The following is a 21,119-nucleotide window of genomic DNA, read 5'->3' on the forward strand; positions in this document are numbered from 1 at the left end:
CCGCAATTCCATGGGGAATTCCTGCTGGAACAGCCTCCCAGTGCCTCCTGGAGCCCGGATATTCCCCTGCAGAGCTGCTGCTTTAAGGCCAGGTTTGCCAGGAAGCAGCCGCGGTTCCAGGTTTGCTGAGTGGGATCGGGACAAGGACAGGTTGATATTCCATAGAATTTGCTGTTTTTAACCCTCCTGTCCCGGCCCCGCTGGTGTCCCTGGGAGGATTTCAGCGAGTTGGCTGGAATTGGGCCGATTCTCCGCCCCGGGCCGGGCTCCAGGGGATGTGTTGGCCCGGGAGAAGGCGGGGGCCGGACGAGCTCCCGGCCCGGGGCGAGGCAGCCCCTGAGCACGGGCGAGGACGTCTCTCCGGCCGGGAAGCCGCTGTCCCTTCGGAGCCTCGGGAGCGGCCCCGGCGAGTTCTTTTCCCCAAGGAAAGGGATGCACATCCCTGCCTTCAGGGCACCTCGGCTCTGCCCCACCTGTTCCAGCTGTCCACGGGTTCTGCGGTTGCGGTTGGGTCCCCGAAAAACTGCCAATTGCATCCAAGTCCAACATTCTCCAAGCACCCCCTTTTCTTTTCAGGCATCTCCGAGGGCTCTTGCTCGGGATTTAGTGCCGCTGAGGGCACATGGCCCTGGCTTTAAGGCTGCTGCTGGCTGCTGGCCTCCGGCTGGAAGGGCAGGGATTTGGGGCGGGCGGGACACACGCGGGGGGCGCGGGGGAGCTCTGGGAGGTGGGCCCTGGGAACGGCTGCCCGCGCTGCTCTGCAGCCCCGCCGTGCCGACACTGCCGAGGGCCGGCTGGATTCTCTGGGTCCTTCTGGGCTGGCGCTGGGGCGTGTCCAGGGTGAGGCATCTCAGGGGGCCCGTCCAGAGCAGCCCCGGCTGAGGAGCCGCGGGCTGCCCTTTGTCCGTGCCCACCGCAGTGCCCGTGACCGGTTCCCACCCCTGGGATGTGAGTTTGGCAGACGAGCCCTGCTCGCCAGACAAATCCATCTGGTTGCCGATGGAAGCGCTGGCCCGGAGCTGCTCCATCCCGGCTGCCACGGGCTGTGCTGGGAGTCCTGCGGCTGCGGGCGGGATTGCCTGAGCTCCGGAGCGCCGGGAGCGCCGGCAGGGCAGTGCAGGGCACAGCTCCAGGGCACAGCTCCTCCATCCCCTGGCAATAGGAAGGGCATGGCAGGGCACAGCTCCTCCATCCCCTGGCAATAGGAAGCCCAAGCAGGGCTGGCTCGCTCTCTGTCGCTCCGGCCTCCTCCCGGCCCGCGTTCCCTGCCCAGCTGGTTCTGCCCAGGGAGCCCCGAGAACGTTCCTGGCGGGAAGCAGGAGCCGCCGAGGGCTCCATCCAGCTCCGGACCCGAAAAGCGGCCCCGACATTTTGGGTTCCGAAGGCTCACCTGGAGGAGACGCCCCCCCGCAGGCGGGACCAGGCAGCGACACTCGAGCAACGCCTTTGCCTCGGAGCGAGGGATCCCTCCGGACTGGGTTGGCTCCTTTATCCCTGGAAACGAGCTCGGACGTCGCACGAGCACCTTTGCAGCCGCTGGGTGAATCCCGGACGGGGCCGGAAAACCTCCCTGAGCAGGGCAGTGATGAATTGGTGCCCGTCCCCAGCCGGGCACAGCCCAGCCGGCCGCGCTCCCTCGGGCCGGGGCTGCGAAGGGCTCGTGCAGAGGAGGGAGAGCTGCAGAGATTGAATAAAAGCGCATTTCCTGACTCGATTTCCCTGCGGTCCTTCCCTCCTTTGACTCGCGCGGCAGCGTCCGGTTGGGGCATTTCTTGGTTTCCTCTCCTGTAGCCATTTCCCTCCCAGGCAGGACCTTCCCCGTCTGCAATTAAAGATGAAACGTTTGAATGGGATTTTTAAAAACCGGAGGGTTTGCCCCGGGAGGGAGCGAATTGCCGATAAAGCGGGGGAGAGGAAGGAGAGCCTCAGGACTCACCTGGCAGGTGTCAGATGAGCTGCCCCTTCGGGATGGCAGGGCAAAGAACTGCTGTGGGTAATTGCCCAAGTTCCGCAGGCAGAGCTGGGAGCAGCCTGTGCCCGACCCGCGGCACGGTCAGCGCCAGCTCCTGGGGCCGTCTGAGGACAGACACAGGGATACGGGGACAGACAGGCAGCTCTGCTCAGCTCTCCCGTCCCAGAGCACGGGAGGAACGAGGAAAGGGCTGCCCCTCATTCTTCCCTGCCCCGGCAGGCCCCCAGCTCCCCGCGGCCGGAGCGATCCCGTGTCCCCGCACCCCGGCCGGTCCCAGCCCCGGCTCCGCGTCTGCCCGAGGAAAGCGCCGCCGTTCTGCCCTGGCCGGGCCCCGGCAGAGCCCCGGCCCGAGCGGCCCCGCCGGGCTCGGCCCCAGCGCCCGGCCCGGAGCGGCTCCTCCCGCCCGCGGCGCCGGGGCACGGGCGGCGATCCCGGTGCCCGTCCTGACGCCGAGCCCCCTCCCAGCCCCAAGCCAACCTCGATCCTCCGCTGCCGGTCCTGATGCCGAGCTCCATCCCAGCCCCAAGCCAACCCCGATCCTCCGGTGCTAGTCCTGATGCCGAGCTCCATCCCAGCCTCGCTCTCCGGGGCCGTCCCCGCTCAGCGGCCCGGGCTCGGCGCAGCGCCGGGAGCAGCCCCCGGGCCGGGGCTCCGGCCCCGAGCGCCGATCGCTCCCGCCGCATCCCGGGACGAGTTTCCTCCCCAGCAGCGGGGCAGGCGCGGCTCTGCCGCTTTTGAGGGGCGCGGGCGGGGCCGGGCCGGGGCCGGGGCGGGGCAGGGCCCGCACAGGTGCGAGGGGAGGGGCCCGTCCAGGTGCGCGGGGCGGGCACGGGCGGGGGCGGGTCGGGCTGGGGTGTATTTAAGCGCCGCAACTCGGCCCCGCTCCCGTTTACTCGGGCAGTGCGCGGAGGGGCAGCGGCGCCGCGGGGGCCTCGCTCTGCCGCGGCTCTTTTTCTTTGCTTTCCTTTTTCCCTTTTCTTTTGCTTTTCTCTTTTCTTTTACTTGTTCCCGTTCCTTCGTCCCCTCGCTGGGACTATCACCTGCCCTACAGGGGGAACAACCCACAAAGTTCACTTGCAGGGGTGCCATTAACTCAAAGTCCCTTCTCAGGGGGGTCACTGCACACCTTGGCCTTTGTTTGCCCTCCCCACCAAAGATGCTTCCAGCAGTTCGGACACATCTGGCAGACCCAAAGCTGTCCTCAGGGAATGCTTCAGCTGCTTAAAGGCTGCCCTTGCACCATCTAGCCAAGGCAGCAAATGCTTTCAGGCTGTTGGAAAAGTTGCCATAACAGTCTTACCACACATCCAGAGGGAGCAATCCAGAGTCCAGCCCATCCCACCATTCCCAGGGAGGCAGATCATGGGCTGTCTGGGGCTCAGGGAGGAGTCACAGGGCTTCTTTTCTTCCTTCCCGCTTTCCCGATTTTTCCTGCAAAAGCAAAGGTTTCTTGGCTTTCCTTGCTCAAGGAGATGCAACAAAGGCCATCTTTTAAATCCAATACTGGAAACTACTCCAGGTTGTCATTTCAGGGGGTTCTCTCAGGTCCTGCACTAATCAATCATCTTGGTCATTGGTTTTCTTGGCAGGTTCTTGCATTCACCTTCTACAAGCAAACCAGGATGAGAAGCAAATTTAGCTGTTACTGCAACCAATCCAAGCTGGCATTCTGATTTTAAAGGATACTGGGTTTGCCTTACCAGTACAGATCCCACATTAGGGGTAACACCTACAGGTTCTGCCCTCTTCCACTCTCCTGCAATTCCACTGGCCCACACAACAGGAACAACTGCAGCTACCACTTCAGTGGGGGCCTTGCTGCTGGCAGGAGTTATTCCCTGCACAACAAGAGCTGCTGCTTGGACACATTTCGTTTCAGGAATAACAATTTCAATATCCCCTTTTTTCAATTTCATTTCTGCCTCAACTTTTCCAGTCCATCTCTTCCTAGCAGAGGTTTGGGTGACTTTGGCAAATAGAGAAACTGAGGAATTACCCAATGTTTTCCCAGTTTAACATCTGACACACCAATCACCTTAACAGTGCCAGTCCTTCATTCTCCCTCTATTGTGTTAAGGACTGAGCAAGTTGGACCTGTGTCTGACCAGGACATGTGCAAACCAAATGCTGGGAACTGGAACACACACCTGGCACTCCTGCAGCTCTTACAGTCACATTCAAGAGAAAACAACCAATGGTACCATCACTGCTCATTTCTTAATCCCAATCCCACACTTCTTTGGCACTTGGAGCACCACTTTTATCACTCAATTACAGCCCATTAGAGAGCTCCATGTCTAGCAGGGACAGGGACCCCTGGGATACTCTCAGCAATGCCTGAATCCATGGCAGGGACCTTGCTTTGAGCTCCCCAGGGCCGGGCACCCCGAGGATCTCCCCGAATAATCCTTTCGGTGCGCGCTGGAGTCCTCGGGGTGCCCCAACCCGGGGGGCACCAACAGCACTGTCCCTCCAGGGAGCCCAGTTTGGTCCCAAGGCTTCAATGGACAGCCCAGAAGTGATTTCAAGAGTTCTTCTTTGGAACCTCAAGTACCCAGAATACAAAAGAAACCGAATACCTGTTCCTAAGGCCAAATAAACCTCCAAGTCTGGACTCCCAAATGAGTATCCAAAACACCAAACAACCCACCCACTGTGTATGGGTAAGAAGCCACAAAAAGGCCTCATTTCTAAAGGCAGGGGGATCTTGCCTGTGTCCCAGACTGGTCCGGGGATCTGAGGCCCTTCCCGAGAAAATCTCGGTGCCGGCGTGAAGGCCCAGAGATCCCTTGGAGCCACGGGAGAGCAGGCACAGAGTCCCTCCTGGGGGGCTAATTCTGCTGCCTGAAAACAGCTCTTCAAAGAAGCCTCTAAAACTCAATTGGCAAGTTTTAGAAGCCAGGCATTCCTACACACTAAGATATTTTAGAAGCTTACTGACTGAACAAGCATAAAGCTTTTATCAGGGACATCTGACCTCCAACAGACAGCTCCTTTCCCCTTTCAGTACAAAATTTTTTTCATTTAACAGGAAGTGCCCAGGAACTCCAGACTGTGCTTTCCAGAACAGAAAACAAACAGAGGGAAAGAGCTTTGCACAAGTGTAACACTCTCCAGAACAGACCTGACTTTAGTTCTACTCTTTGTGTCCAAATATAGCAGACAAAAGCTCCAGCAGGAGAGCTGGCACATGACCCATGGTACCCTGAAAGTCCATCTTACGGGGGCTGTAGGAAAATCACAGCTGTACGAGTCCCTTGTGCCTGCAGATGCCTGGGGATCCTTTCCATCCACCTCGTGCTCTCCCAGCAGGAGAAAGGGTGACCTCGGGGATACAGTGGCACTCGACATCCTGCTGAGAGAGCAACGAAACCTTTAGCATAAAGGTGAGTTGGAATCTAAAGCTTCTTTTGCTGGGAGCTTTGTGCAACCAAGGGGAAAATCTGCATCTCCTTTGGTGCAGGTGTCAACAGAGACCAACAGAGCTTTTGCCTTTTTCAGACAACTGTGCCCTTTTTGGCTCCCTGGCAGCTCCAATGGCACCAGAACCCCCTTCCTGCACACCCACGGGTGTCACACACAGGCACCCACACACCTTTTCTCCAGCCTACACGTGGCCAACACTTCCTCACCCTGGACATCCCAAGGGCATTATTTTTGCTAGAGAGCACAGCAACCACCCTATCCTTGCAAACTGCCTCCTTGCAAAAAGGGAATCGATTCTCCTGGACATTTCTCCAACACTCGAGGTCTTTTGAAGCTGCTCTCATGGCACCAAACCTGCTTGGGGTCTCTCCCAACTGTTGGCTCTCCTTGGAGTTAACAGGCACACGCTCTATTCCATCCTCCCCCAGCCAAACCCAATTCTCACCGGCAGGACGGGCCCTGCCCTTCCCTGTCCAAGCTCCCGGGCTCGGCCCAGCCGTGGGGACAGAGCAGCTTCCCAAGGCAGCTCCCGCCCGGCAGGAAGCACAACTCGCCACACTCCACCAGCCGCTGGGCACGGACCTGAGCTGAGCCCCAGGGAGGGCACAACTGGACAGAGAAGGAGCAAAAAGAATTAATGCAGCACCAGGAAACTGAGACTAGTCTTTGCCTCATAACCCTGCACGGGGAAAGGCTTTGGGATTCCGAGGCAAACCCTGAGACACCCAGAGAGCAACAGCCCCACAGCCCTGCCACGGCTCCCCCCGGGGTTTTAAAATTATTCCCGACCCCCGGACGGGGCCGGCCCGGGGGTCCCCGTTTCTTTAGAAAGCAGAAAGTAATAATTCCTCCCCCAAAGAATCAAGTAAGGGGGATGACGAAACCAGATTTGCTTTCTTATTTATTATATCCAAATCCCCGTGAGTAAGTAACCTAATCATACCCTGTATCACTTAATGGCTACACAAAACTATTCATGTTTTCAAAGGAAATGAGGGAAATGACACTCGGGTAGTGACTCACTATTATGGAAAATACTGTATTGGCCCATTCTGGAAGGGAAGAATGAAAATCACAAGTGCCTGAGGTAATACTTGTTCTTAGGAAATGTATTCCCCCGCTTTGGATTTGTCATTGCCTCCAGTCACAGACATTGTGAACTCACTACTGAGTTTAACTCGAAAGTCAAGCAAGTGTGGCCAGGCTCACTCATTTCTGTTAATTAAAGCAAACTTTTAGTGCCTCCAGGAGACCCTTGGGTATTTTTCTGGTCTGTGAAGAGGCCCTTCTGAAAAAGTTTACATTTTTCACACCGTTTTCATGACAGTGACCGGGTCCAAAGCAAAGCCTGTTAATGCAGCAGAGATTAGAGCTGAATATTCACAGACACACACACAAAAAAAAATCCCTGCTGCTGTTGTTTCAACTGCAATGCTCTGCAACAGACACTCAAGTGCTGCTCCTCAGTAAGGAAAGGGGAAAAAACCCTTTCCTTGGGTGGGAGGACGAAGTCCTGTGGTGTAGGACTATTTACATGCTTGTAAGAAATACTTCCAAGTGATGCAAAATTGATCCATTTTCTGCAAAATAGTTCTTTTTGTTATCCTGACCTTTTTTTTCCTGAATATTGCATTTTCTAATACAAAGAAGGAGACTGAAGAAAAACACCTCAGTTTGCAGAAAATAAACTTTAATGTGGTAAGCATTTACATTTTCATGGTTTTATTTGGCTTAGGAACTGGCAATACAGCGGCTCAGAAAAATAAGGACCAAATTTATACACTCTTGAGAAATTAATTAGCATTAGTTATCAAGACTGGTGATCAAAACTGCTGGATTATTTCCCTGGATGAATAGCAACTTCCAGTTTGGATCTCAACTTCCTTTGCTTCGCTCTCAGCCAGTCACAGAGCAGGGACTGAACTGAATAGAAATAGAAAAGGCCTCAAAAGATATCTAATGATCATTCACCACTATTTGGGGAGGTTTTTTATTTCCTCCCTGGCTTATTTCACAACAACATTCCTCTGCAAACAACCCTGGCTTTCTGTTTTCTCTGCTCCTCTGTTTTTCCAAGTGCAAAATTGATGTTGCAGAGCTTGAGTAATAAACATGGTTTAGAGGAATGAAATGTGCCGGGCTAATATATACACACACAGCTTTATTGACATGTGAAATGTTTGCCTGAATGATTTCATACTTACATGGCATGATGAAAATTCACTACAAAAACAGGTAAAAAGTCAAGTCAGAGGTTTTTAGCCGGAGAAAATAAACAAGAGCCTACAATTTACCCTTCCCCTAAAGTTAAACTAACTTCTTCTGCCAACAATAACACAGCAGAGCTGTATCAACAGAATTATATCAACACTTCTGCTGTTTCAATATGAAGTTCAAGCATCTGTTAACAACTTATTGCTTGTTGTTGTTGTTACTTGGCCAGATCTTTTCTCTGTATACAACCTATTCATGCCGGAGTTCACTCTCTTTTCAGTACTTATTTACTTTTCCCACACTCTGCTTCTGATTTTCTCTCTCAACCCCCAATAATTTGAAGTTTCTTATAGGCCCTTTTGTCAGGGACAGTTTTCTCTTGCTTTCTTCACAGACGGTTTCTTCACCAGAGCACTTCTTTCTTGTGCCAGATGTTACAGCAACAGAGAGGTAATAGCTGACAAAAGAGACACGGAGAGATCAATTCATCCACAAAAGAAAACACAGAAACTGTCTTTTCTTTGCTGAAAATGGGCATTTCAGGTTGGTGTTTTTTTGTTTTTTTGGTTTTTTTTCAAAAAAAATGGGTGAGAGGCATTGAATAAATATGCTGAGAAATTTTCTGGAAATCAGTTTATTCACTGTGGGAGTAAAAAAGAAAGCAAACAAAAAAATCTTTTACAGCCCAATTCTGGTAGTAGGGAGGGGTTTGTGGTTTGTTTTTTGGGTTTTTTTTTTAATGCAAAATCTGCTGTTATCTTGAAGAAAAAAGGAGATGCTCCTAATTCCCTTGGGAGAGAACAGCAGTTATAATAAAAGAAGGCTACAGCTGACTGGGCCTCAAAAGAGAGACAGCTTCTCAGTGCTGAGACAGGATTAAATACATACACCCAGTCTGTGCCAGGAGGTTTGCCCGACCTGTGTCTCAGAACTGTCAGGGATGAGAATCCTTAATTCTTCCTGGGTTATTTGCTATGGAACTGCGTGGTGAGTTAGAAAAGTTATCAAAGCTGCTTCTCTTAAAAACCCCGCAGCTCCCAAATGCTCCGTTTTATGGACTCGGGCAACTGGAAACTGCATCCCATCATGATATTTGGTCAGAAAACAAGAGTCTCCCCCCTCTCTCCAGCTGCAGGGATTTTGGGAGCACCCATGGGGCTTGCACTGTCATATCCATTTTTCCCTATCACAGTGGAATGCCTCGAATATCGACCTCACCTCCACCGCATGGATTTTCCTTTTTCCTTCCCCTTGCTAAAAGAGGAAACAAATCCCCCCTTTGGCAATTCTACTTCCCCCTTGACAATCAGCCCAGCCAACCTAATGAGTGCCATTAAGCAGCTTGGAAAGAAACGGCAGCAGACCAGCAGCACCCTTGACTTGATCCCAGTTTTTGCCTCTGAGGACACCTGTGGACTCTCTCTTCATCCTGCACATCACTTAAAGCAACTACATCGTCGAGAAATAATCCTGAGCCAGAGTCTTTCCCCTCTCTGCTCTGTATAACCAGAGTTCCTGTAGAAGCACATCTTTTACACCTTGCAAACCTGGGAGCAGTGCTTTACCCTCATGCAACAGGACTGAACCAACCACGGTGATTAATTTTCTTTTACTCATCTTTCTTAGATTAAAGGTACGTCATTGAAGGTCATCCTTCTTATGTGCCACCGAGTCAGAGCCAGCAGCAGAGGAGGAGCAGGAGCAATCCCAGCATATCCTGATGGCTTTTGTTTAAAAAAGTTCGTGTGAGGATGTAGTTTAATCCAAACTACTCAGAAGTCCAAAATCAAACCCTCTGCTTTGTAATTCCTCACATTTATACGTGCCCCATGTTTATAAGCAGCATTAGCCTCCAAACCATAACTAACAGAATTCCATGCAACGTTTTAATTAAAAACTAACACCTAATTCCTCGAAAAGGTTGTTATATCAAGGTTTCATGATGTAACAGCTCCACCTACCTGGATTTTTAGGCATCACCACGCGAGCTGAAAAGTCTGCTTGCCAGGCCTGCTCGAGCTACACCTGGGAAGGCATTTTTACATTTGTAAGAACAATTTTCTTATACGATAGCTAGAAAGGCAAAATAAAAATTAATATTACGGCCAGTAGAAAAGTATCTCGGCTTACTGTATGTATGCCATAAATCCAAGACAGATTTCTTACTAAAACGCTTGTATTTAGACATGCAGTTCAAAAAACATCATGAACATCATGAAACATACCATGAAAGCACACGGGATTAGCTTCATGTTTCACTCTTCCCCCACCATGGAATTGCTTTAACATATAGAAGGGGAGAATAAACAATAACTAGTGGGAAATAATTTAAAAAAAAACACAACCATGATCCAAAACAGAGATGTTATTTCCATGTCCCATCGCCTGTCTTTGTACCAGTCTCAGAATCTGTACATGTGCTTTTATTTGGAGTTTTTGCCCGTCCCACAGTCCAGAGGGACCTCTGGCAGCTGCACTGCCCAAGAGCTGCCGTGGGACTGCTGGGGAATGCACCACTGGAAGCAAGACAGAAATAAATTAATTCAGAGCACTACCTCGGAAGATTGAAGGAAAAAAACCTCCCAACATTCCATTGCCTCCCTTTCCAAAGGGAACCGTGTGAGCTCCGTGTGAGCCGGGAGGCTCCGGGCTGTGGGAAAGCACCCGGAGGGATGGAGGGAACACGATGCTCCTCTCCTCGCTCCATCCCCAGCACAGCCCTCGGGATACTCGGCACCACAGCTGGGGGATGGCCCTTCACTCCATCCCCATGGATCCTGCTGCCCCCCCAGAGCCAGAACCACCTCCGGAGGGGGGATGGAATGCTGGGCACGGATGCTCGGCTGGAAGGTGACACATCCCCAGCAGCACCCAAATCCCTGCAGCTCCGTGTTTGTTGCTGCCCAGCTCAGCTGATCCCCCTCTTCAGCATCCCTGGGCATTGTCCTCCTTCTCTAATCACACCTTGGAAATGGCTCAGAATGGCAGCAGCTCCAGTGCCAGCTCAGTCACTGCATGAGTCCTTGTCCCAGCCCTGCCACACACACGAGACATCCATTGGCACACAGGCCTTGCTCCCACAATTCCTGACCCAAACCCTTGCCTTTCCTGCCCAGAGCTGAGAGAAATCGGACAGAATATTAAAAAACAACCTTCACTGGGAGCAGTCACCACCCCAGTCCTTCAGGCTCTGCGGGAGTTTTGTGGGGAGCAGACCCAAATTTGAACCCTACATTTAAATTTCTAACAGATTTTGTTAGAAAGAGCCTGGACAGTTACTCCTAGAACAGCATGCAGAGGCTGCACAAGGAGTAACAGAAGGTTTGCCACTCCTCATAATTTTTCAATAATTTCTCCTCTGTAGTAATTGCTGACTTGGGTTTCTGCTGAAGGGCTGGACGTGTCCATTGAGGGTTCAGGGGTCTGGCAAGTTGTTTATGGCTGATCTTGACCGGCCCAGACCAAACCCAACCACCCCCACCACTGCTTCACCCCAAATTTGGGTCAAATACTGATATAGTTTATAAATCCTCCCCTTCCCTGCTACTCAGTCCTTCCTTACACATCCATGGAATAGATTTACTCCACCTTTTGTTCCCAACAACAGCTCTCTAGCCAAAATCCCAGCTCTCACAGACACAAACTAAACACACCTAAGGCAATGGGGTTTGGGTTGGAGGAACACAATCTTACCGAGTTATGAGCCAGGGGATGGCATTTGGGAACAGCTCCTGCTGACTGGAAAGGATTCAGGCCCCAGGCTCAGTCTGCAGCTGGCAGTCCATCTCGGCCCTCACCAACCAGCTCAGCCACTCCCTCTGAAATGCCACCTCTCTCCCCTCTACATCACCCCCCCCTTTCCTACATAAAACAGTGGTCGTGTCCCCTCTAAATTACCCCCAGTTTTCAGCTAAAAGGGTCACCTCTGTCCCCTCTATGGAACTCCAGGTTTTCTGTCCAAAATGCTGCCTCGGTCTTCTCTGAGTTCCCAGCCTTTCTCTCAGAAAGGCTCCTTTTTCCTCGATAAGGTACCCCCGGATTCACCCCACAAAAAAGGTGATTTTGTTTCATCCAAATTACCTCAGCAATTCTATGGAAAATGTCACCTCTGCTTCCCCTCCCAATTTGCCTCTGCTTTTCCCTCACAAACTTTCCTTCTGTCCCCTGCACAGGAACTCAGGTTTGATCCCCAAACGTCCCCTGCCCAGCTCAGGTTTTACCCCAGGATTGTCCCTCCCTCGATTTCCCCTGCAGAATGTCCCTCACTAATTGCCTCGGTTTTAACTCAAAATGTTCATTTTACCCCCCCAGGAGAGACAGGAGACCACAAGTCCCGGGTGCCCCGGGAACCCCCCCGGCCCCAGCCCGGCCCGGCCGCTCCTTCCCCGCTCGGTGCCACCGCCCCGGGGTGACAGGGAGGGGACAGGAACAACCCCCGACACACCGAGCTGCCCCTGCTGCTGCACAGCGAGTGCCTGCCTCACATTTTCCAGCCCTTCAGTGTTTAACGTATTCGTACAAAAGTTTTATTTTAATTTTCAAACCCTATGGATCCACGTTTGGAATTTATTACATCCTAAAATCCCGCATATAATATAGCAGATACGAGGATTTGTTTTGAAATCAGCTTTTATATGAATTAGTATTACTTGTCAATAGATTTAAAAATAACAAATTTAAAAGGCTTTAGTATTTTACAGAGACACACAACCCCTCCCTATGAATTTTTAGGCATTTTTGGGCTGTCCCCCCCCCTTTTTGGGGAACCCACATGACCCCCTTGACTCCCCACTCATATTCTCCACCACAACACCACCCTCCCAGTGACACAGGAGTGCCCCAAATGACATTATCAGAGATGATGTCACAGAGCCCCCCACCCTGCACACGTGTCCCCAGGGATGGGGCATGGCCGGGACATCCTCACTGCGACATCCCCGGGGTGCCGGTGCCGACATCATCACAGTCCATGTGCCCCGGGGGCTGTCCCGGGGGGTCCCCTGTGGCTCCGGGGGGACTTGGAGGGGGGCAGCTCCCACCTTGGGGACAGCAAAGGCAGGTGCATGAGGGGGACAGCAAAGGCAGGTGCATGAGGGGGACAGCTCTGTATCCCCCCTCCAGACCCCACCTGGGGTGTTTCTGTGTTTCTGCAGCCCCCGTGGATCTGGTGCGGGATCCCAGCTCACCACTGCAGCCAAACCCCTCATGGAGTGGCTCTGCAGGGGGGACAGGGCAGCTGTGGTCCCTCTTACCTGTGGGTGGGACACAGATCCAGCCCCTCCGTGCCACTCCCTCGGAGATGTCCCCAGTGCTGGGAGTGGGAGACTCCTCTGGCACGGCCGTGGCATCGTCGTAGCCATCCAGGGTTCCAGCCATGGCATCATCGTAGTTGTCCAGGGTTCCTGCTGTGGCATCGTCGTAGCCATCCGTGGTTCCGTGCCCGGACAGGGCAGGGGGGGCTGGGACTGGCACGGGGGTACATGGCACTGACCCGGTGGCCATGGTAGGGACTGGCTGTGCCATCCCCCTCCGGCTGTGCTATCGCCCTCCGGCTGTGCCACCAGCAATGTGTTGGTGGCCCTTGGTCCCTCAGGGAAAGGCGATGCTTCTCTGCCCACTAACGAGGGGGACGTGTCCCCTCAGCTCCCCAGCCCTGCCGTGTCCCCTGTCCCCAGCACTCCCTGCTGGGTTCCTGCCCTGTGCCCCTACCTGGGGCTGCCCCGGTGTCACTCCCCTCCACGCTGTCCCCGGTGTAATACAGCAGCTTCTTCACTGAGCCCTCCCGCGGGGAACCTGCAGGGGGAAAACAGAGTGTTGGGGGTGGCCAGAGGTGGCACCGCGGGTGACACAACCTCAGCCACAGAGCAGGGCTGTGATGGGACCCAGGGACCCCCCACACCACGGGGAGGAGCCAGTGCTGTGCCACCAGGACCCGCTGCCGCGGTGGGACTGTGGGGCAGAGCCCCCCTGTCCGGGCAGAGCTGGGGCACGGGGGCTGCACCGACCTGGGCGACTGGGCACCTCCTGGTACTCCGGCATGGCGCTGTAGTCCAGCTCCTCGTAGATGGCGTCGGGGATGGCACCCACGGCTCTGCCGGGGCCTGCAACAAGAGGCAGCGCTCTCCCAGGGCCGTGGGCACCGTGGGTGGCACCGGGGTCACCCACTGCCCACCCTCCGAGCCGTTCCACACGGGGGGAGCCCCTGAACCCCCAAAGCGGCTCTGCCCCGGCACCCACCCGCCGGGACCCACCTCGGCGCCAAGCGCGGGCACGGCACATCAGCACGGCCAGGGCGCCCAGGGCCAGGCACAGCAGCGTCCCCAGGACCACGCACAGGACCACCAGCACCGGCACAGTCCCCCTGGCCACCTGCCCGCTTGTCACCGGCACAGTCCCCCTGGCCACCGCAGGGCCGCTGCTGCTGGGGACAGCTGTGGGGACACGGCCAGGCAGTGAGGGCAGGGGGATCCCAGCCGGCCCGGCGGGGGGGCTGCTGGCACGGGCAGAGCTACCTGTGCAGGTGGCCCCGTCCGGGCACGGGGTGCTGGCTGTCTCGCTGGGGTTGTCACTGTCCTCCGCACAAGCCACGTAGGCGTCCCCTCCGGGGCCGCAGGCCTGCAGGTGCCAGGGTGCCGAGGGGCACCCCCAGAGCGAGCGGGCCCCCTCCTCGCAGCCCACCCAGGCCAGCCAGGCGGGGGCCGGCTGCTGGGCTGGTACGGGTGCCAGCTGCCCCCCGTCCCCACAGCCCAGCTGCCGGCAGACGGCGGCGGCGGTGCCGGGGCTGGTGCCGGTGGCGCACACGCGGCCCCAGGTGCCGTTGTGGAGCAGCTCCAGGGACCCGCTGCAGCGCCCGCGCCCGCCCGCCAGCCGCAGGGAGAGCTGCTCTGCGAGGGGAGCAGGGGGGTCACGGCACGGACGGGAACCCCCCGGGGGCTCTGCTGCTCCCCGCCCCGGGGACACCCGACACTCACCTGAGCAGACGGCCCCGGCCCCGGCCCCGCGCTCGCACTCGCGCCCTTCCGAGCGTGGGCATTCCCAGAGAGACTCCTCGCTCCCGGCGCACTCAACCACGTACGGCCACGCTGTCCCCGGCCCGGGGCCGAAGCGCGCCGAGCCGGGGGCCTCCAGTGCCGCGCCACAGCCCAGCTCCCGGCACACAACGGCGGCGGCCCGCAGGTCCCAGCGCTCCTGGCACACGCTGCTCCAGGTGCCACCGGCATAGACCTCCACCCGCCCGGCGCAGCGCCCGGCACCGCCCGCCAGCCTCACCCGCCGGCTGCCTGCGGGCACGGAAGGACCGGGCTGGGGGCTGCTCGGGGCACCAGCACCCCGGCCCTTCTCGGGACACCCACCTGAGCAGACGATGGCTGCCCCATGAGGGATGTCTGTTGGCCCGGTGGTCATGTCCCAGACTATTAAGTCGTTCAGCCAGACAGGCATCTCCTGGTTGGTCATCTTCCAGAGAGTGCGGACCACTTCTATTGTAATGTTCTGCTCTGAATCGCTCATGTTCCACACGGGGACCGTACCAACGACAGCATCGCTCTTGTCCAGCCCACCACAGCCCAGCTTCCCACACACCACACCAAAATTCCGTTCAGCCAAAACCTCTCCTGGCACACGGCGCCAGACCCCAGGGCTTATGGTCAACTCCAGCCACCCGTCACACCGGCTCTCACCCTCCACCAGCCGCACGGAATTCACGATGCCTGTAAAATGACCTGGCTCAGCACTCCCCTCACCCCAAAACAGCCCTGAGTGCTCCACTCCCAGTTCCTGGGGTGTCCCAAAAGCCCTTGGAGGCTCTTCCCCCAGGTGCCACACAGACCTGAGCAGTTGACGGCGGCGGCGTTCCCCGGGGTGCAGGGGGGCTCCCCCAGCACCGCCACGGGGCACTCGCCCGGGTGCCGCTCGCTCCCGCTGCAGCCGAAGGCGTCCGGCCTCAGCGGCCCGTCCCCGCTGCCGAAGGAGCCTCCCGGGGGCACGGTGACGGCGTGGCCACAGCCCAGGTGGCGGCACAGGACGTCGGCATCGGGCAGGTCCCAGTCGGTGGCGCAGACGGACCCCCACGTGCCCCTCACCGCCACCTCCACCCGCCCGGCACAGCCCGAGCTGCTGTTCCCCAACTGGAAGCCCGTGTAGGCTGTGGCAGAAAGGCCGTTCAGGGGGGTGATGCTGGGGGGACCCCCAACACCCCCGGTGTCCCCGGTGCTTACGGGAGCAGATGATGGTGGCGTGGCCAGCGCAGCCCTGGCTGTGGGGCACCCGCCAGGCGCAGGCGCTGAGGAGGGGCTCGCTGCCGGTGCAGTTGAACCCCCCCTCCCACAGCGGCCCCGTTCCCGCCCCAAACCGGCCACTGCCGGGGGTGGCCAGCGCCGCGCCGCAGCCCAGCTCCCGGCACACCACCTGGGCCACCTTCATGTCCACGTGCTCCGCACAGACGCCAACCCAGGCCTGGCGCTGCCGCACCTCCAACCGCCCGGCACAGGCTCCGTCACCTCCGACCAGCCGGGAAAACCCTGCGGGAGCGGTGCAGAGTTGGCACTGAGGGATGTGCCGGGAGCACCGTGTCCCTCCTAGCCCGGCTCCTACCTTGGCAGATGACAGTGGTGTCGAACTCATGGCTACCGTTGTAGGGTCCCCAGCCACGGATCTCACAGTCCCAGAGCGTGGCCTCGTCCCCCTTGCAGTCCACCAGGACCAGGTTGATGGGCCCAGCCCCTATGCCAAAGCGGTCGTGGGCAAAGTAGGCGCCGGCAGCCGAGCCACAGCCCAGTTGCTGGCACACCACCTCAGCATCCTCCATGTCCCAGATCTCATCTGACACCGAGCCCCAGTGTCCCCGCAGCTTCACCTCCACCCTCCCGGCGCAGGGACCGCCGCCATCCACCAGCCTCAGCTCCACGGCCTCTGCACCGGGACACCGGCACAGCTCAGCCCTGCCCGGCACACCTCGGCACGAGGTGGGTGTCCTGGCACAGCCAGCCTGTCCCCCTCACCTGTGCAGATCACCCCCACGTCCCGCTCATGACCACAGTAGTGCTGGCCCCATCCGAAGTGCAGACACTCCTCCAGCACCTCCTCGGTGCCACGGCAGAAGTAGGGCTGGAGCCAGATCCGGCCGCTGCCCTGCCCGAACGGGGCGTACGGGGACGACGAGGCCACGCGGCCACAGCCCAGCTGCCGGCACACCACGGTGGCCCAGCGGACTTGCCAGTCGAAGTCGTAGACGCAGACGGAGCCCCACTCACCGTCGTGATTCACCTCCACGCGTCCGGCACAGCGCCCGCCGCCCCCCACCAGCCGCAGCTGCCCGGAGCCTGCGGCACGGAGGGGCCTGAGCCGGGCCCGGCACCGGCGGGTCCCCGCTCCCACCACCCCGCCACTCACCCCCACACAGCTGCAGGCACAGCAGCAGCCCCAGCGCCCCGACCGGCCCCATCCCACCGTCCCGCACCCCCAGCGCAGGCAGGGGATGATGTAGCGGCAGCGCCGGAGCCGGTGCAGGCGGCAGCACCAGGGGAGCCTTTATCAGCCGGGGGATCGCCCAGCTGCGGGGCCACGGCCTCCAATAACCTGCTTCGTGCCCAAATATGAGGCTCGGCTCCGCTTCTGGCGTCACACACCTCGCCACAGTGGGCCGGCACACGGATGTCCCCGGGGGGAGCCGCCCCCCCCCAGCACCTGGGCCGAGGGGGCCCCTCCTGTACCCCCCGTGGGTCCAGCTCTGCCGCTGGAGCCCGGCAAGAGCCATCCCCGCGCTGACAGGATTCAGCCCCAATCCCGCCGGAGCCTCCACGGGACCGCCCCGAGGAGCGGCTCGAGGCAGAGCCCCGGGGCCCCCTCCCCGGTGCCCCCTCCCCGGGCGGTGGGAGCAGCCCCCGGCTCCCCGCGGGGGCGGCGGGTCCCGGTGCCTCGCGCGGGCGGTGGCACATGGCGGGGCTGCCGCAGCTGTGCCCCCGCGCTCGCCTCGCCGCCGGGGCAGGAAGGAGGCGGTCACCGCCCGCCGGGGACGCGGCCGAGGCACCGACCGCACGCGGCTCCTGCCACCTGCGCCGGCACCGATAACGCCGCCGCTCTGCGCGCCGGCACCTGGGCACGGGCAAGGCCCGGGGGGGCACAGAACCCACTCGGTGGGGAACCCGCCTGGGTGAGCCGGCAGCGAGCACCACCGCAAACAAGGCGTGCTGGAGGGGGGAGCAGCAGCTCCATCGGGCTCTCGCTTGTGCCTGAGGGTGAGGACGGGGCTGAGCCGCCGCTCCGGCCGCGCCGAGCAGTGCCAGTGCCGGGGGAACAGCGTGTTCCCGGCGGGGTCACACCTGCAGCGGCGCAGGCACCGCCACGTGCCGCCAGTCCCGCGTGGGACCGGGCACCTGCCACCTGCCAGCGCCCCCGTGTCACCCCGCCGTGGCTTGTGGGGCTGCTCCCAACCCTGGAGAGCCCTGGGGTGTCCCCATGGTGTCGCATGGACCTGCCACAGCTGCCCGGCCTTCCCTCCCGCCCGCAGGAAGACCCGGCCGGGCAGGCAGCAGGGGACGGCACAGCTCCGGTCTCCCCACGGCGGGCGGGGACCCTGGCAGTGGTTCCCGGGGACACCGTCAGCACCTCCCAACCCTCCCTTCCAAGGACACGGCACCGTGTCCGTCACAAGCGCTGGAATGGGGCCCGGGGTGGGGGGGCCGGGAACCCCCGCCCGTGGCCACGCCCCCGCCCGCGCGGAGCCCCCGCCGGGCCGGCAGGGGGCGCCGCGGACGGCCGCGCAGCTCCGGAAAGAGCCGATCGACGACGGAGGCGGCCGAGCCGGGGCGGGCGGCGCAGGCGGAGGGGACGCGATGGCGCAGCAGGTCGAGCAGCTGCGGGCGGACGGCGTGCACAAGGAGGTGCTGCGGGAGGGCACCGGGCCGCTGCCGGACTTCCGCGACGGCACCAAGGTCAGGGCCGCGGCGGGACGGGCGGGGGCAGGGGGGCGAGGAAGGGCGACGGGAGCAGCAGGACGCGGGGGCGAAGCGCGCATGCGCTGCCCCCCTCTCTTCTGTGTTGCCATGGTGATGCCGCGGGCTCCTCCTGCCACTTCAGGCCACCTTCCATTACCGAACGCTGCGGTGCGACGATGAGGAGACGCCGCTGGACGACAGCCGAGCGCGGGGGAAGCCCATGGAGCTGATTGCCGGGAAGAAGTTCAAGCTGCCGGTGTGGGAGGCGGTGCTGCGGACCATGCGGCCGGGGGAGCGTGCGCGCTTCCGCTGCGACACCAAGGTGGGCGTGGCCTGCACAGAGGGGCGGGGTTTGCTGCTTAGGGGCGGGGCTTGCGGCCGCCCCGCTGCGCCCCAGACGGGGGGCCGAGGCTGGAGCACCCCCGTGTTCGCCTTCCCTCCCCACATCCCGGCTCCCTCCCCTCCCGCAGCACGTGGTGCTCTACCCACTGGTGTCCAAGAGCCTGCGGAACATCGCAGCGGGGAAGGACCCGCTGGAGGGCCAGCGGCACTGCTGCAGCATCGCCCAGATGCATGAGCACTACTCCCTGGGCTACCCCGACCTCGACGAGCTCCAGAAGAACCCCCAGCCCCTCATCTTTGACATCGAGGTGCTCAAGGTGAGGGACCTGCTCATGCTGGCCAGCAGCACCCCTGCCCCAGGCAGGGGCTGTGGGCACTGGGGCTCTGCCCTGATGGAGAAGGGTCTGGAGCACCAGGAGGGGCTCAGCCTGGACAAGAGGAGGCTCAGGGGGAACCTTCTTTCTTCCCACAACTCCCTGTCAGGAGGGTGGAGCCAGGTGGGGGTCAGGCTCTGCCCCCAGAGAACAAGGGGAGACAGCCTCAAGTTGTGCCAGGGGCGGTTCAGGTTGGATATTGGGGGAATTCCTTCATGGAAGGGGTTGTCCAGCCCTAGCACAGGCTGCCCAGGGCAATGGTGGAGTTACCATCCCTCGAAGCGTCCAAAAAACACACAGATGTGGCACATGGGGACGTGGTTTAGTGGCGGCCTGGGCAGTGCTGGATTAATGGTTGGACTCCATGGTCTTAGAGGGCTTTTCCAACTAAATGATTCCATGATCCTATTCTCTGATTCCATGATGGGGTGCTGGCAGGTGGAGCCGCCCGGCTCCTACCAGCAGGACCCATGGGCCATGACGGATGAGGAGAAGCTCCAGGCTGTGCCCCTGATCCACAAGGAAGGCAACGAGCTGTACCGGCAGGGCAAGGTGCCCGAGGCAGCTGCCAAATACTACGATGCCATCGCCTGTCTCAAGAACCTGCAGATGAAGGTGGGGCCCCCCGGATGCACACAGGCCTGGCCCCTGGAATGCAGGGCTTCGGAGCTGCCCCTCACTCTCCCTGCTCTCTCTCACCCCGCAGGAGCAGCCGGGCTCTCCAGACTGGATCGAGCTCGACCAGAAGATCACACCCCTGCTCTTGAACTACTGCCAGTGCAAGCTGCAGAGCGAGGAGTACTACGAGGTGCTGGATCACTGCTCCTCCATCCTCAACAAGTACGAGGGTAAGGAGCCAGGGTCCATCCCGGGCGGCTGCAGTGGGCACGGGGAGATGCCGGCGCTCCGCTGACCCCCGGCTCTGTCCCCCAGACAACGTCAAGGCCTACTTCAAGCGGGGCAAGGCCCACGCAGCCGTGTGGAACGTGGCAGAGGCGCAGGCTGACTTCGCCAAGGTGCTGTCCCTCGACCCCTCACTGCGCCCCGTGGTGTCCAAGGAGCTGCGGAGCCTGGAAGCGCGGCTGCGGGAGAAGGACGCCGAGGACAAGATCCGCTTCAAGGGCATCTTCTCCCAGTAGAGCCCACGGCCGCAGCGGAGAGCCCAGCGCTCTCGGGACAGGTTCCTTTAGATATTCCACATGTGGAATGGTCATGGATGTTTATTAATGTTTAATACAGATTTTACTTATTTGAAGTCAGTGGAAGTGGCCCTGGAGCTCGCCGTGGCCCAGGGACATGGCCAGGCACTTAAGTGGCAGCGTAAAGCGTCGCAGCACACGGCTGAAGCTCTTTGCTGGGCTCTAGACTCTGCTCATTGTCACACCAGGGACACGTGGGTGACAGGAGCCCGCTGCTCCTTGCCAACTTGTATCCCTTATTTGACGTTTTTATACTTTATGGTGGCCACACAGCCTCGGCCCCAGCTCCAACCCCCTCCTGCCTGTTCTCTGTGCCACACTGTTGTCACTTCTCCAGGCTGCTGCTATCACCCCAAACCAGTGTTTCCTCTCATCATGTCAGCGTCGGGAATATTTTATATAGAATAACGGCTTGTTCCTGCTATCTCTATAAACCTCCAGTCGTGCTATGACAAGATAAACTCAAGTAAAACCAGTCACAGCCCCTGGTCACTGAAAATCTGCTGTTAGAGGTAAATGAGGGAAAAAAAGTTGGAGGGAGGCAGGAAGAGGGCTGGAGGAGGTTATCGGTACCTACCCTAGAGCAGCGGCGCAGCCCACACACCCCAGGCTTTTCTCCTTGTCCTAAACTGCTGTGCCCCAAGGCTACCTCCCTGTG

At 59.0% G+C, this 21,119-nt stretch overlaps 3 protein-coding genes across 3 annotated transcripts; 1 reads left to right on the top strand and 2 right to left on the bottom strand.

The window, feature by feature from the left end:
- Window positions 1-285: 285 nt before the first annotated feature.
- LOC127465702 (SH3 and multiple ankyrin repeat domains protein 1-like) lies at window positions 286-2,542 on the bottom strand. Its single transcript, XM_051776215.1, has 5 exons — window positions 2,450-2,542; window positions 1,937-2,076; window positions 1,711-1,822; window positions 1,391-1,570; window positions 286-1,305 (listed from the first exon to the last, which is right to left on the bottom strand). The coding sequence occupies exons 1-5, from the start codon at window positions 2,540-2,542 to the stop codon at window positions 604-606; spliced, it is 1,227 nt and encodes a 408-aa protein (XP_051632175.1). The 3' UTR covers window positions 286-603.
- A 4,592-nt stretch (window positions 2,543-7,134) lies between these two features.
- LOC127465708 (antigen WC1.1-like) lies at window positions 7,135-17,366 on the bottom strand. The gene is given in 14 exon segments (XM_051776226.1): window positions 7,135-8,069; window positions 9,574-10,720; window positions 12,493-12,651; window positions 12,865-13,077; window positions 13,322-13,405; window positions 13,618-13,713; window positions 13,864-14,043; window positions 14,125-14,496; window positions 14,578-15,321; window positions 15,441-15,755; window positions 15,829-16,131; window positions 16,205-16,522; window positions 16,612-17,138; window positions 17,239-17,366. Coding segments are annotated over 12 exon segments (3,396 nt in total). The 3' UTR covers window positions 7,135-8,069; window positions 9,574-10,720; window positions 12,493-12,535.
- A 994-nt stretch (window positions 17,367-18,360) lies between these two features.
- AIP (aryl hydrocarbon receptor interacting protein) lies at window positions 18,361-20,942 on the top strand. Its single transcript, XM_051777078.1, has 6 exons — window positions 18,361-18,543; window positions 18,689-18,868; window positions 19,017-19,205; window positions 19,701-19,877; window positions 19,969-20,110; window positions 20,196-20,942. The coding sequence occupies exons 1-6, from the start codon at window positions 18,445-18,447 to the stop codon at window positions 20,399-20,401; spliced, it is 993 nt and encodes a 330-aa protein (XP_051633038.1). The 5' UTR covers window positions 18,361-18,444; the 3' UTR covers window positions 20,402-20,942.
- Window positions 20,943-21,119: the final 177 nt, after the last annotated feature.

This window comes from Manacus candei, unplaced genomic scaffold, assembly GCF_025592945.1.
Source record: "Manacus candei isolate 608988 ecotype Guabito, Panama unplaced genomic scaffold, ASM2559294v1 h1tg000009l, whole genome shotgun sequence".
NCBI classification, from domain to species: Eukaryota; Metazoa; Chordata; class Aves; order Passeriformes; family Pipridae; genus Manacus; species Manacus candei.